Raw genomic sequence first — 15,232 nt, 5'->3', positions numbered from 1 at the left:
TTGAGAAACTGGATCACCTCCATACCACACTGAGTCATCAGAATAAGACTTTAATTTTAATTTTTTCAACCAGACCTGTGGTTTCATTGGTACAGGATATTTCTTACATCAATGCAGTCAGACAATTGTTCTGGGCCTTAAAGGCTTAGAGAATTAGTTGCCCAGGGAGCAGAGATAGATTAAGTGAGTGGCTCAGGGTAGGAACTGTACTTGTGATTTCCCTGAATAGAGAATTACCGGATATTGTAACTCTCTCTGCCATACAGATGGGTACCTTTTCTGCAACTTATAGTCTTAAAAGAGTTGCTTAGAGCACTGAGATGTTGTGACTCTCCCAGGATCCCATAGATAGTATGTGTCAGAATTGCGATTGAACCTGGGTGTTCCTGACTTTGAGGTTACCTTTCTACCCACTATACCCTGCTGCCTCTCACTTAGACCTAGTCTTCCTCACTTTAACACCAGCTCTCCATCCACCCCACCATACTTCCTCTCTTTAACTAATTAATAACAGTGAATATTTGTGTAAGATTTTATAGCTACATAGAATTTACATAAATCATCATGTTTGACTCTTATAACACTCCTGAATGAAAGGCTGTGTGTGTGTGTGTGTGTGTGTGTGTGTGTGTGTGTGTGTGTGTGTGTGCCAGGATGCATATTATCTTAGTCTGGTAATTTAGAGAACTAGTTTGAAGCCCCAATTCTGCTACTATTTTGCTGTAGGATCTTGGGAAAATCATTTTACTCCTCTGGTCTCATTTACTCAAGGTCCTCATTTGAAAAATGAGGGAATTGGAGCACACTTCAGTTCCAAAATTCTACTATTATCTCCATTTTGCAGATGAGAAACACAGGGTAATATAATGATTTGTGGAAGATCACAGACCAAGGAAGTGACAGTAAGGAATTCAACCTAGTTCTTCTGATGCCATATTTTCCCACTATATGCAGCTTGCCATTTAGACAAGATGACTTAGGTACTAGGTACTGTGCTAAGGGTTTGGGCTACAAAGAAAAGTCCCCCCCTCCAAAAAAAAAAAGTTCCTGCTCTAAAAGAGCTCACATTCTAATGAGGGACACTATATGCAAAACAACTATGTACATAAAAGTTGTAGGTACACTCCAGGACTCTGTACTGGTGTCCCTCTCCTCTATCTGTACTCTCAGTAGGTGATCTCATCAGCTCCCAACAGTCAAATTATCACCTCTGCAGATGATTTACAGATCCACATATCTCTCCTATGCTCCAGTCCCTCATTATCATCTAAAACCTATTGGATATTTTGAACTATATCAGTAGGAACCTCAAACTCAATGTGTTCGAAAAAAACTCATTATCTTCCAAAACCCACCCTTCTGAATTTCTCTGTTATTGTCAATGAGACTACCATTCTTCTAGTCGCTTAGGTACTCAGTCACCCTTCTCATCATCCTCATTCTCCATTATCTCCCATATCTAATGAGTAGCTGAATCTTGTTTCTCCCTCAAGAACATCTCTAGCACGAGTCCCCTTCTCTCCACCCACACAGCTACCACCTCAGTTCAGACCCCACCTTTCACCAGAACTAAAGCAATTATCTCCTATTTTGTATGCCTGCCTAATGCCTCTCACCACTCTAATCCCTACCCACCTACCCTCCTCCCCCAGGAAGATAGTCTTAAAGCATAGGTATGAGCATATTATTTCCCTACTCTAACATTTCCATTACAAGAGGATCAAATAAAAACTCTGTTTTCTGTTTGGAATTTAAATGAGTGAATGAAAAAAGCATTTACTAAGCTCTTAGTAATATGCAAATTACTGTGTTAAACACTGAGTATATAAATAAAAATTTAAAGCCCTTCACAACCTGGTCCCAATCTACCTTTCCAACCTTATTACATATCACTCCTTTTCATGAACTTTATGATTCAATTTACCTAGTCTTTTTACTGTTCCATTTCTCCTCTATGCCTTTGCATTGGCCATCTCCCATTCCTGAAATGCATCTCCCTTGTGGAATGCCTAGGTTTCTTCAAGCTTCAGCTCAGGAACTACCTTCTATATGAAGCCTTTTCTGATTCCCTCAGTTGCTGATATACTCTCCTACAAAAAAAAAAAGTCACTTCCTTCCTATCTATTTTTTATATATCTACAGATATAGATGTAGGTTTGAGAGCCTACATTACATTTCAGTGTGGTCATTGTATCCCTATAACAAGCACAGAGACCAGATCAAAATAGATGCTTAATAAATATTTGTTGATTGATAGCTTAGAATAACACAAATACTAGGAATGAGCTGGAAGAGAACATTTTACTCCAACCTTCCGTCATACAGTATAGTTTCTTTCAGTTCTAAATTTCTATAATCTATAGAGTAGTACTGACAATAGACCGCACGCCCACCCCCAGCAATTCTCAGCTGCCTTTGGGAGGAGGAGGAAGGAAACAAATAAAAAACGAACAGACAAACTAGAAGCCACTGCCGGGAATCGGCCTAAAGGTGGTTTATCAAAGGTATTCATTTTACATTTGGCCTTGAAACTAAATGCACTTGAGAAAATGGAAGGAGGGCAGAAAATGTGTTGTTGACTTAAACCTAAAAGCACTTAGAGTTAATGCCCTCTCATGCCCTGATTGCACATGTATAGCCTAGCCTATAGCAAATTGCTTACCATTTCAGGGAAGAGGAAGGAGAGGGGAGAAAATGTAGAACTCAAAATTTTTAAAAAATGAATGTTAAAAACTGTTTTTACTTGTAATTGGGAAAAAATAAAGATATTATTTTTTTAAAATTCTCTCTCAAGCCCAAAAGGGCATCTATTCCACATTTATTTCTTGACTCAAATATGGGTCATGGGAGCGTTACAAAAATTGAATAAATATTGATCCAGAGTACAAACCACTTCCCAATTTTAAGTCAAGGACTTTTTGATGACTGATTAATCTTTTTGTTCCCCAGTAAGTCCTAGTTTAATAATCCATTTGTTTAAATAATATAAGTCTCTCTGGGAAGAGACAGTCCAGAACAGCATATAGGCTGCAAGAGATGGAGTCAGGGGGAAGACAGTGGCTTCAAATCATACCTGTGTAATTCACAAGTCATGTGACTCTAGGCAAGTATCCTAAGCAAACTCAGCCTCAGTATCTCATCTATAAAAAGGGGAGGGATAATTGTAGCATTACTTCACAGTGTGGTAGGGAAGATTAAATGGGATGTTGTAAAGTACTTTGCAAGCCTTAAAGTACTACATTAATTATTATTACATTATGTTATTATGAAGTAAACTGGAATATTTTACATATTACAAGTCTGCAAATAACTCGGTGCTTTGTACTAATACTTTTTTTTCAAAGGAAGTTAAAGCATAAGATTTGCACTGTTGTGTGAGACACTGAATACTGGACATATGATAGGGAGCCTCTTCAAGTGTTTTTAGGATAACTTTTGTCATTCCAGTAATACTGCCTATGATGTTGGCAATACACTGTGAAGCCCCATTCAAACTTCCCTTTTTGCTATAGTTTTTTAACTTACATGCAGTACAAGCTGTTTCTAAAGTAAAAGGCTCAGTTGATGAGATTGGGGGTACTGGGGACAGTTAGTCTTACAAGAGGAGCCTTAACACTTAATTTTCTGACTTTTCCCATAATTTCCCTTCTACCCTGAAATACTACATTACTGTTATTGTATTGTTTGGCGCTTTTTTTTTCTTTCGGCAATGAATCTTTCAATTGTTTCTACCCCACTGGGCCTCCTTTTCTTTCTCTCCAACCTTGAAAACATAAATGTTCTCTGTTTCTTTTACACATCCCAAACTATTTTCAAGCCAGAGCCCTTTGACCTTTTTACAACACTCCCCTTGTCTGACACACCATATGCTAATCTGAAAGCCCAGGAGGAGGTATGGGGTGGGGGGTGTGGGGATGGGAAACGAGGTAGTATAAATCTGGCATCTATTCAGAAATGCAGAAAATGTTAGCACAACCACTCCCCCAGTGAGGATTGCACCCCCCCCAACTCCCTTCCAGTACACTCTTATAAGGGGAGATGGGAGCTCTACTGAAATTGGAATGAGGGAGGGACACCCAAGGCATTTCAGGTTTATACTCTCAAGGCAGCAAACCCTTCACCCCTCCAGTCCATGCGTCCGTCCGTCTGTCCGTCTTTCTTCCAGCTCTCTGCCAGCATCGCAGCCTGGGGACAGGACTAGGGAGTTCACTCTCCACTGGCATCCCAGAGGACAGCTGGCGGATCAGCTGGGCATCACCCAAGCACCAAGAAGCCCGAGCCTCACGAGGATCGGACAGCTTCCGCGGACATCCCCTTCCAACCGGGCAGAGTTGGGTGACAGTTAATATAGCGGATTCTCCTAAGAGCCTACGGGGCGCAATTAATTACGCTCACAACAAAATTCACAGGGAGATCTGAATCCACCTCACCCTGGCAGGGTCTGTTTCTCCTCTCTCTCCACCCCGCACCCCCCCAAAAAAAACACTCCAACAATAAAAAGAGAATGAGCACATTACCATCCTGGCCCGAGGTCTCCAGATATTCAGTCAGGTCACAGCCAAATGCACCGGTAGCACCTTTTCGTTTCAACTTCTGTTTTGCACCCTTGTTCTTCATGAGTTAGTCCCAAAGAGGCTCACCCCCCTCTTGGTCCCTCCCTCCCCCTCCGCTTGGCACTGGGCTGAAGATGGATTCTCCTCCTCGGATCAGCGCCTGGAGCACGGCTCGGGAGGGTCACATCGGGTGGTGTGGAGGAGAGAAGGGCTCGGGATCAGAGACATCCACATGAAAGCGGACCCGAAGCGGCTCAACTCAGCCCCTCTTCGGGTGGGGGAGGGGAAGGACGCAGCCCAGCTCCGGAGGAGGCAGCGGAGAGAGCATAGCCTGAAATCCAAAGAGTTCTCATCAAAGGAAAGCAGTGGGTGGAGGAGGGCCCCGCTTCGGACTTGGCAGCTGAAGTAGATGTTATGTTGGGAGTGTCACTTCCTTGCTGGAGTCCCAGGGACTTTCACAGCCTCCTGCTGGGTCTTCTGGTGTTTTTCCTCTGCTTTAGAGGGAAGGGGAGCGGTCTCCTTCCCTCACCCCCTCCTTCACCTCCTTCCCGACTAAATATGTTCAGAGAAGGAGGAGAATATAACGGAGGGGGATAATAGGTTAGCAAACTAACAAGCGAGTGAAGAGGGAGCTTGGGCAGATCCCACAGAGAGCTTGCTTTCTTAGGCCCCGGTGTCTTGCCTTCAGACCTCTTTGGTCAAATGAAAAACAAGCATCCTGCCTCTCTCGACCGCCCTCACTCTTTCCTTTTTTTCCTGTCTTACAAATCCTAGGATCATCCAGCTCAGGAAATGCTGGAAGGAAGTTAGCTAGGGAGGTGGGGTGGGTGGGGGTGGGCGCGGAGGGTGGAAATTTTTGGCAGCCCTCTGCATATGTGTGTAGAGTAGGAGGAAGTAGGTGGGTGGGTTGAGGCGCAAAGGGGTGGGGGAGAGGACGGGCTCTTCGGAGACACCGTTCTTGAGTCTATAGATAACTGGGCAGTTTGAAAGGAAATCGCTGCTCTTCTAAAGGGCCTGCAGCAACTCAGAGCACAGGCTTCCTGTCCCACAAAGTCTTCTCTTTGAAGAGTAGAGGAGGAGGTGGGCGTTTACTTTAGGGGCTGGGGGTATTTGATAGGACTTCCAAAAAAGTTCTCTTGTATTTTTGAACTGGTATCTTTTTTTGGTCACTTTTTTTTGGGGTGACACTCCCCCTCCCCTTTCTCCTAGACAAACGTAAAGAGTAGTAACGGGAACAAATGTCCCCAGATTTGTAGTCCCCAAGGTTCTCTACTTGGTGCTCACCTCTTATCTGTCTACACTTTCTTGACACTATCCTCCACTCCTATGACTTCAACCAGCACTATCCAACAATGCTTCACCTCTGCCATCTTCTGACATGATATGCATACCCCATCACACACACCCAAGAGGTAGAAACCTCTTCTGGGACCAGGAAACAAAACAACATTCCCTTCGCTTCTGGAAAGGGCTCTTCTACTTACTGCCCAAAGGCTCCAGTCATTAACCAAATTAGAGACTTCCGGACCAAAACCTTCTTCTCTAACCACCCACCCCTCTAGATAGAATGCAAACTCCTTGAGGGCAGGGACTGTCTCTTTTGTGTTAGTATCCCCATTCCTCAGCAAGTTACTAAAGAACGCACAATGCACTTAGCTCTTAAGAAATGCTTTTTCCTTTACTCATTCATTCTTAAAGGATAAAGCTCAAATCTTATCTCTAGTTCTAACCTCTCTTCCAGACCGGGATTTCCAGCAGCTTTTGGTACGTTTGCTTCTATGTTTGTATCTCGATGTCCCACAGCCAGCTAGGACAGATAGAGAGTTTATCATATTTTCTCCTAAACCTACTTCTCTTCTGATTCAAGGAGATCATAGAATCATAAGTTTAGAGCTGGAAGATAATTCAAAAATAATAATCGCTAACATTTACATAGTGCTTCCTACGTGCTTGGGACTCTACAATTAATTATTATTTCATTTGATCCTCACGACAATCCTGGATTTTGTTGTTCAGTTGTGTCCAACTCTTTGTGACCCCGTTTGGGGGTTTCTTGGCAGAGATACTACAGTGGTTTCTCATTTCCTTCTCCAGTTTGTTTTACAGATGAAAAAACTGAGGTAAACAGGGTTAAAGCCTAGGATCACACAGCTACTAAAGTGTCTGAGACATTTGAACTCAACAGGGTGAATTTTTTTTTATTCTAGGCCCAGCACTCTAACGACTGTGCCACCTAGCTACCCAAAGCCTTGAGAGGTAGGTGCTATTATTATCCTCATTTTACAGATGAGGAAACTAAGGGAGAAAGAGGTTAAATGACTTTAACCCCATCACAAAACTAGTAAGTCTTCCTGATTCCAGGTCTGCCTCTTTATCCACTGTGCGTGATTGCTCTGGCTCACTCTCCCACAGCCAGGCCGCTGTATCTACCCCTGACGATTCTAAGGTACCCTCATGAGTTGGTGGGATGTCTCTTCTTTACCGTTGGCTAAAGCCCCCAAAGGCCGTGTCCTCACACACACTCTACACACACCCTCACACTTTATTAGGGGCCATTGGCTAGCCACAGCTATTTAACATCAAATAACTTTTGCAAATGGATATTTGCTTCAAAAACAAACCAAAAAATAAACATTTTCCCCTAGAAAATCTTGGGGCCATGCTCCTCCCTAAACCACCTCAGTGTGGAGGTGGATGGGATGAAATAGGCTCAATTTAGTTCAGTTCTTACATAACATTGGCTCTTTCAAGTTCACATCTAAAGAGAGGCTAAGGGACTTACTGGGGTCGAACAACTAGTGACTGTCTGTGGTACTAACCCCAATATTTACGAAGGTGTTAGCTGATAATACTGAAAACATGAGAGGTAGTGAATAGAGATTGGGTCTTGGAGTCAGGAACACCTAGGTTGAGTCTTGCCTCTGACACTAAACATCTCAGTGTCCTTAGGCAACTCTCTGAAATTGTCAATTACAGATGGCTACTGCTTTCTGTGCTGGAGGAAATTTTCATAGGAGTTTTCCACATTGATTAAATCACAGGTATAACTCCACCCTCTCCCATCCACCTCCCCACTCCCTCAAAAAAAAGAAAAAACAAACAACTTCAAAGCTGTTTAGTGGGCAGCTGGAGTCAGAATCTGGAGTTAGGAAGACTTGAGTTCAAATGTAACCTCATACATTCACTAGCTGCGTGACCCCAAGGGCAAATTGCTTCATCTCTGCCTGCCTCAGTTTCCTCAACTCTAAAATAAAACCACTTACCTTCTAAATTTATTGTGAGGATTGAATGAGGTAATATTTATAAAGCACTTTGCAAACCTTAAAATACTACATTGTTGTTCAGCCTTGTCCAACTCAGTGGATCATCCTGTCTGTGGGAGTTTTCTTGGCAAAGATACTGGAGTGGTTTGCCATTTCCTTCTTCAGTGGATTAAGACAAACAGAGGTAAAGTGACTTGCCCAGGGTGACAAAGCTAGTGAGTGTCTGAGGTCAGAATTGAACTCAGATCTTCTTGACTCCAGGCCCAGCACTCTATCTACTGAACCACCTAGCTGCCTCCAAAGTGACATATAAATGCTAGCTATTATTACTATTACTAATATTATTATTACTATATAGTATTCACTACCTTAAAACCTTAGACAAGTTAATTAACTTCTCCAGGCCTCAGTTTCCTCATCTATAAATGAGGGGGCTGGATTAGATGACCTCTACTATCTCTTATAGCTATGATCTATGGTCTTCTCCCTTATGACAGCACAGGCATAGGAATTTTCATTCTAAGAAGTGATCTGAAAAGTGAGGAAAGCCTTGTAGCCTGGAAGAAATAAAGCTATATATATGAAACTGGTATTTGGGGATACTTGTCACCCTCTCATTAATTACATCCTCAAGTGTCTGTCTATTCATAAGGCCAGCCTTTTCTCCCAAACCCCTCCTCTGCCTGACTTTCAAGGCTCTCGCTAATCTGACCTACATCTTTAATGGCACACCCTCCATCCTGTCAATCTCCTACCTGTTTCAGTACATTTCATTCTCATTCTAACTCTGTACCTTGGCTTCTGTAGCTGGATTACTCACCTGAAATGGCCTCTTCTTTCCTTTCTGTTTATTCAAAACCCACAAGGGCCAGTTCTCCAGCTACTTTTCCATGAAACCTTCCCTAACTGTTCCTTTTTTATTTGCTTAATTTCTTCACTGGACACCATACAATTTGAATGAAAAAAAGTATTTCTTAAGCCCTTGCTATGTGCCAAGCAAGGTGCTAACTAATGGGGATGTAAATATTAAAAAAATATTTATAGAAGCAAGCTTTTTTTTTTGTGGTGGCAAAGAACTGAAAACAAACAGGATGCCCGTTATAAACAGGAATAATTGAACAAATTAGGATGTATGAATGAAATGGAATATTATTGTGAGAAAGAAATGAGGAAAGACCATTTTAGATTTTTAGACAAACCCAGGAAAGCTTTTACGAACTGATATAGAATGAATTGAGCAGAGCTAGGGCAATGATTTATACTACAGCAAAAACATTGTAAACAAAAACAACTTTGAAACACTTAAGAACTCTGATCTATGCAATAACCAGACATAATTTCAGAGGACCCACAATGAAATATATTATTCACCTTTTGACAGAGACATGATGAATTGAAGGTGCAAACTAAAACATATTTTTAAAAATTTTTATTTTATATTTTTTAAATATTTATTTTTAGTTTTCAACATTCACTTTCATAAAATTTTGAATTTTAAATTTTCTCCCCCTCTTTCTCCTCCCCCCTCCCCAAGCTGGCATGCAATCTGATATAGACTCTACTTATACATTCATATTAAGCATATTTCCCATACAAGAATTAGAACTGATGGGAGAAACCACAAGAATGAAGCAATAAAGCAGAACAACCAAAGAAAAGGAGAACAAATAGTAGGCTTCCATCTGCATTCAGACTCCATTGTTCTTTCGCTAGATGTGGATAGCATTTTCCATCATGAATCTTTTGGAGTTGTCTTAGATCTTTGCATTGCTGAGAACAGCCAAGTCTATCAAAGTCAGTTATCTCACAATGTGGCTGTTACTGTGTACAGTGTTTTCTTGGTTCTACTCGTTTCACTCAGTATCAGTTCATAAAAGTTTTTCCCAGGTAAAACATACTTTTAAGACATAGCCAATGCAGAAATTTGTTGTGTTTGATGATGCACATTTGTTACAAGAATTTCTTTTTTTTCCCTTTTTTTTTTAAATGGGGAGGTGGGAGGCAGCAAAAATAGATTTTTGTTAATTAAAACAATAAAATAAAAATTAAAAAAATTTGTTGATGACAATGACAATTATTTCAAATGTGTTAATCCTATCTCCCCAACTAGATGTTTAGATCCTTGAGGTCAGACAATGTTTTATACCTTTGTTGGATATTCACCACAGTGTCTGACATGCTGTAAACACATAGAAAGCAATGCATTTTATTGACAATAAATTTTACTTATTGATTGATTACAATACTCTGTAGACTTGGACTGTTATAAAAGATATGAATAGAGGATGCATACTCAGTTCTTTGCTATTCAATATTCTATATGCTGCATAATGGTTGGTATAAAAAAAGGAATTTGAATGGTATAATAATGTAATTGATTGCTGTAATCGATCTTCACTGTCTTAATAGAGATCTTTCTTTCCTCTTTAGGAATACTGAGATGCCTTCCCCAGATGCACGGCAAAGCTTGGTTTTTGGCAAAATCCAAGCCAATTGTTGATGCTTTGAACTAAAATACTCAACTGAACAGCAAATGATAGGCTATTTGGTGTAACTGAGGAATAACATTCTTAATTGTAATTAAGGAATATAGTCTATCCCTGCCAATGCATACAGAATATATGACTTTAGAAGTCATGTAGTTCATCGGTTAAACAGTGCGATGGCTTCCAAGATCTCTTCCAGCTCTAGAACCATAATCCCAAGTTCTATGACTTGCCCTATGACTGGTCACAAGATAGTTCCTGGAAGAGCTGGGACTGGAACCTGAATGACCTGATTTTTTTTTAGTTCAGTTTTTTTCCACTAAATGATACTGCCTCCTGATCCCTGAGTGCCAGCATTTATGTATCGAAGTCCAAATCAAATCTCACTGAAATGGTCTCTTCTTTCCTTTCTGTTTATTCAAAACCCACAAGGGCCAGTTCTCCAGCTACTTTTTCAAATCTCACTGTCCATGACCTTCATCAGATCCTTTTATAAACCAGCGATTCTGAGTCAGTGAGTCCCACACCTTCTCCCAATTCTCTTCCTTCCCATCTTCCTTCTATCCCAATTTGTAGATTATCTCTTGCCTAAGTACCTCACCCAGCCCCACAAAGACCTGCTAGGAGAGTGACTGGTAGCATGCTTACCATAATAATTCTACACTCCCACTCCCTACCCCAGAAAAGGCTTCAGATTGTGAATTTTATCACCATATCAGAAAAGTAGCTGGGCTGTAGACACTCTTCCCATCCAGGACCCAGAAACTAGGTTCTATTTACAGACAAATTGAAAAGCTTCCTGGTCTGGTGGAGAGAGAGAGTAGAGCCTTCAGTCTGGAAAACCTGAATTCAAATACTCCTGCCTCTGACAGATAAGCCCTGAGTGAGGTTAAATCAGTAAATCAACTATTGCAGCCACTGTTTCTCCTTGGTAAAGAAGATTTCCTCATTAAGATTTCCCGGTAGCAATAAAAATATAGGTGTGGACAATCATGCAATTAATAAATATCCAGCACATTGGTATGCTTAATAAATGCTCATTATTTGATTGATTTTGGAATAATGAGGTTGGAAGCCAGATCATAAGAGATTAAGAAGAGAGTGAGAGGAGAAAAGGTGGAGGCATCTGTTGTAGATGGTCTTGGATTTTAGCTATGAAGGGCAGAAGAGATAGAGGATAATAGTTAGCTGGTCATGTTCATAAGCAGGAAGTGAAGATAAGTGATAAAGTGGGGATGACAGAGGCACAAATCTGCTGGAGGAGATGGATGGGCAGGGATTGCTTGTCCAAGTAGAGAGATTAGCCTTGGTAAGAAGTAAGGCCATCTCTTCATGTGAGACAAAGGCAAAGGAGGAAATAGTAGTAGAAGGCATCTATGGGATACAAGATGAGGAAGAAGGAGTTTGTGGTTGGGCAAGATTTTGTACCTCTTGTGCCAAGCTGCTAAATCTTTGTAAGTCTCTCTTCTATAACTCTTATTTCTATTCTAATTTTTTTCTATACTGTTCCCATTTCATTGGTAAAAAAAATATTTTAAACTCTTTTTAGATTCTTGCTTTACCTCTTTCAGGAAAATTTGTGCCCAAGCTATAGTTTTCTTTGAGACTTTGCTTATGGATGTCTTGGAATCATTCTTTTTGTCCAAGTTTGTTTTTTACAATCCTTGTCACCACAATAGCCTTTCATGGCAGGGTTCTTTTTACATTTGCTCATTCTTCTAGCCTCCTTCCTGACTTTGGACTTGATGTTAGGCCTGGGCTCTGGGTGTTTCTGGAGGGAAGGTCTAGATTGGTTCTGTTGCTGCTTCGTGGCAGTATTGAGTGTTATGTTATTCTAGGGTTTCAGGACAGCTCAGGCTAGGTCCTCAGTTGTGGTCCTTTGACTGAATCCAAACTTCACAAAACAAATCTCCTCAATAGAAGGATTTGTTCTGTAGAACTTGGACTCAGTCAAAAGGCCACACCCAAGGACCTAGAGGGCCACATGTGGCCTTGAGGCCACAGGTTTCCCACCCCTGTACCTAGGCTTTGAGTCACACAGCTGTTACTTGTTTTAGAATATGAACCTTGCTTAGGACTCAGCTCAAGACCTGGGCACAGATCCAGTTCTCAATCCACCCTGCAGCTATGAACTAAAACTGGGTGACAAAGCTGCACCTGCATGGATCTGGGACCTATCTTATCTTGGTGCACATCTTCTCCCTGCGCACTGGCTCCTTATGGCCGTGTGTCCCTGACAAGACCTTGTCTCTGTTGTCCACTGATCTCTCAGTCTGTCTCCCTGTGATGATCTAGGATAAAAATAAGGACTCTCTGTGTCTTTTTCTTGGGTTTTGCCATAGGATTTGGTATGGTGTATTTTGAATGTTTGTGTGTGTTTTATTAATTTATTTTGATTTATCAATAATCACTTCCAGAAGCTTTTGAGTTTTAAATTTTTCTTCCCTTCTCTCCTTACCTCCCTCCCCAAGACGGCGTTCAATCTGGTATAGGGTACACGTATACATTCTTATTAAACATATTTTCACATTAGTGATGTTGTAAGTAAGAATTAGAACTAATAGGAGGAACCACCAGAAAGACGAAACAAAACACAACAGAGAAAAAAAATAACAAATAGTATGCTTCGATCTGCATTCAAACTCCATAGTTCTTTCCTTGGATGTAGATAGCATTTTCCATCATGAGGCCTTTGGAGATGCCTTAGATCCTTGTATTGCTGAGAAGGGTTAAGTCTATCAATATTAGTCATCATACAACATGGCTGTTACTACGTGCAACATTCTCCTGGTTCTGCTCACTTCACTCAGCATCAGACCATACAAGTTTTTTCCAGGTTTTTCTGAAGTCTGCTTGTTCATAATTTCTTATAGCACAATAGTATTCCATTACATTCACATATAACATTCACAGTTATGATTACTATCTGTGTCTTTCTCTCCATCCTTCCCCCCCCTTTATGCTTTTCTTTCTCCTCCTTTTCCTTCCTCACTACTGTTTTGCTTTTGACCACCGCCTCCCTCAGTCCCACCTCCCTCCTATTAGCCCCCTACCTTTTCTTCCTCTTTACTCTTACTATTTCTTCTCTCCCTTCTATCCTCCCTCCCTTTTCTTTCCCCTTTTCCCTCCTACTGCCTATAGGGCATGTTAGATTTCTATACCTAACTGATTATGTTATTCCCTTCTTGAGCCAAATCTGATGAGAGTAAGGTTCAAACAATGCTCACCTCCCTCCCTTCTTTCCCTCTACTGGAATAGATTTTTGTGCCTTTTCCTGTAATGTAATTTACCCTTGTCTGCCTCCTCCTTTCTTTTTCTCTCAGCACATTTTCTTAGTTAGATCAGATTAATCCATTTACTTGGATCCATTTAACCCACTTGATTAGATTTTTTTAAATCATTACATCAAAGTCAATTTATACCTACCCTCTTATACCCCTTTAACCTGGTGTAATAACAACACAGTTCTCAAGAGTTACAAGTGTCATCTTCCCTTGTAGTGATGTAAAAAGTTTGCCCTTATTAATAACAGGCTGTTTCTTTCTGTCCTGTTTACCTTTTTTATGTCTCTCCTGAGTCTTGTATTTGAAGATCAAATTTTCTGTTGAGCTCTGGTCTTTTTATCAGGAAGGTTTGGAAGTCTCCTATTCCATTTAACATCCATCTCCTCCCCTAAAAGATCATGCTCTTTTTCACTGGGTTCTGGTGTATTTTCTAGATCTGTTTGGAAGAGTTTGCTTGTTTGTTGGGCATGGGGCATAGAACTGACTGCTGCTCTTCTGCCATCTTGGCTCTATCCTTCTTCAGTTTAGATATAGTAAGTAACAAGCCAGTCTGTAGTACAGGTATACTATATCCATCAGGGCCTGCCAGGGATTCATAGTTATATAGTACAGATGGTAAGAAATCAGAGCAAAACCTGAATTGCTATTGACTTTAGCCAAAGAACCTTTTCTGTCATTTTACCTAAATCACCCCACAAAAGGACCCCTGCTTTAAATGTCTTAAGCTGGGTTCAAATTGTCAAATGTTTACATAATGTAGTATTGAGTCCTTTATAGGAACACAAATACTTTGATTGAATAAATTTCAATTGATAGTAAAATGTATTTAATTCCACTGATTTGATAACAATAATAGCTAAGATGTGTATAGCGCTTTAAGGTTTGTAAAGTATTTTATGTATTACATATACTTATATATTATCTCATTCTATCCTCTTTTTTTTTCCCTTTTAGGCAATTGGGGTTAAGTGACTTGCCCAGGGTCACATAGTCTGTGTGTCTGGTCAAGTGTCTGGTCTGAGGCTGGATTTGAACTCCTAACTCTAGGGGCAGTGCTCTATCCACTGCCCCACCTAGCTGCTTCGTCTAATTTTATCCTCACAAAACCCTGGGAGGTAGGTGCTATTATTGTCCTCATTTTGCAGATGAGAAAACCGATGTCAAGAGAGGTTAGGTGACTTACTCAGGGTCTCATAGTTAGGATGTGTCATCAGAAAAATGTGTCACTGTCTTTTTGATTATAGTTATAGAATTCTACCCACTACACCTTTCAGCTGCCTTCATGTACACATATGGTCAGCTTTCAAGTATTTACACTAAATGGTGAAGTGTAGAGATATGGATAATCCATCCTCCTACCAACATTTGAAAATGATTCCATCTGATTTGGAGAGAAGTGAGAATGTCAAATTAAATAATGAAACCAAACACTGAAAGCGTGACTCAGGGTGTAGCTGAAAAATTGTTTCACTTCCCCATCAGGCTCTTTCTGTTCAACTGCTCCCTGCCCCACACCCTATGAGAAATAATGCTCTTAGCCTCATGTAGAAAGACCCATCTAGGCTACTCTGACTCTTTCTCTTTCTTGGTTTCTTTTTGCTGTTTTTCTAAAACTTTCCCTAGGTACCTGGAAACAAATCCAGAGT

General features: G+C 40.7%; 1 protein-coding gene across 3 annotated transcripts in view; it reads right to left on the bottom strand.

The window, feature by feature from the left end:
• Positions 1-5,367, bottom strand: part of ARHGAP31 (Rho GTPase activating protein 31) — a 173,562-nt gene extending 168,195 nt beyond the window's left edge. For 2 of the 3 annotated variants that reach the window (XM_020985861.2, XM_078146716.1), the window contains exon 1: positions 4,518-5,367. In XM_020985861.2, coding sequence (XP_020841520.1) covers positions 4,518-4,617 — 100 coding nt within the window. In that variant the 5' untranslated portion in view covers positions 4,618-5,367. The remainder of the gene's footprint in view (positions 1-4,517) is intronic. The other variant, XM_020985860.2, reaches the window with a different exon arrangement.
• Positions 5,368-15,232: the final 9,865 nt, after the last annotated feature.

Source organism: Phascolarctos cinereus, unplaced genomic scaffold (assembly GCF_003287225.1).
Source record: "Phascolarctos cinereus isolate Bilbo 61053 unplaced genomic scaffold, phaCin_HiC Scaffold_726;HRSCAF=1367, whole genome shotgun sequence".
Taxonomy (NCBI): domain Eukaryota; kingdom Metazoa; phylum Chordata; class Mammalia; order Diprotodontia; family Phascolarctidae; genus Phascolarctos; species Phascolarctos cinereus.
This window is presented reverse-complemented; position numbering and strand designations above follow the sequence as displayed.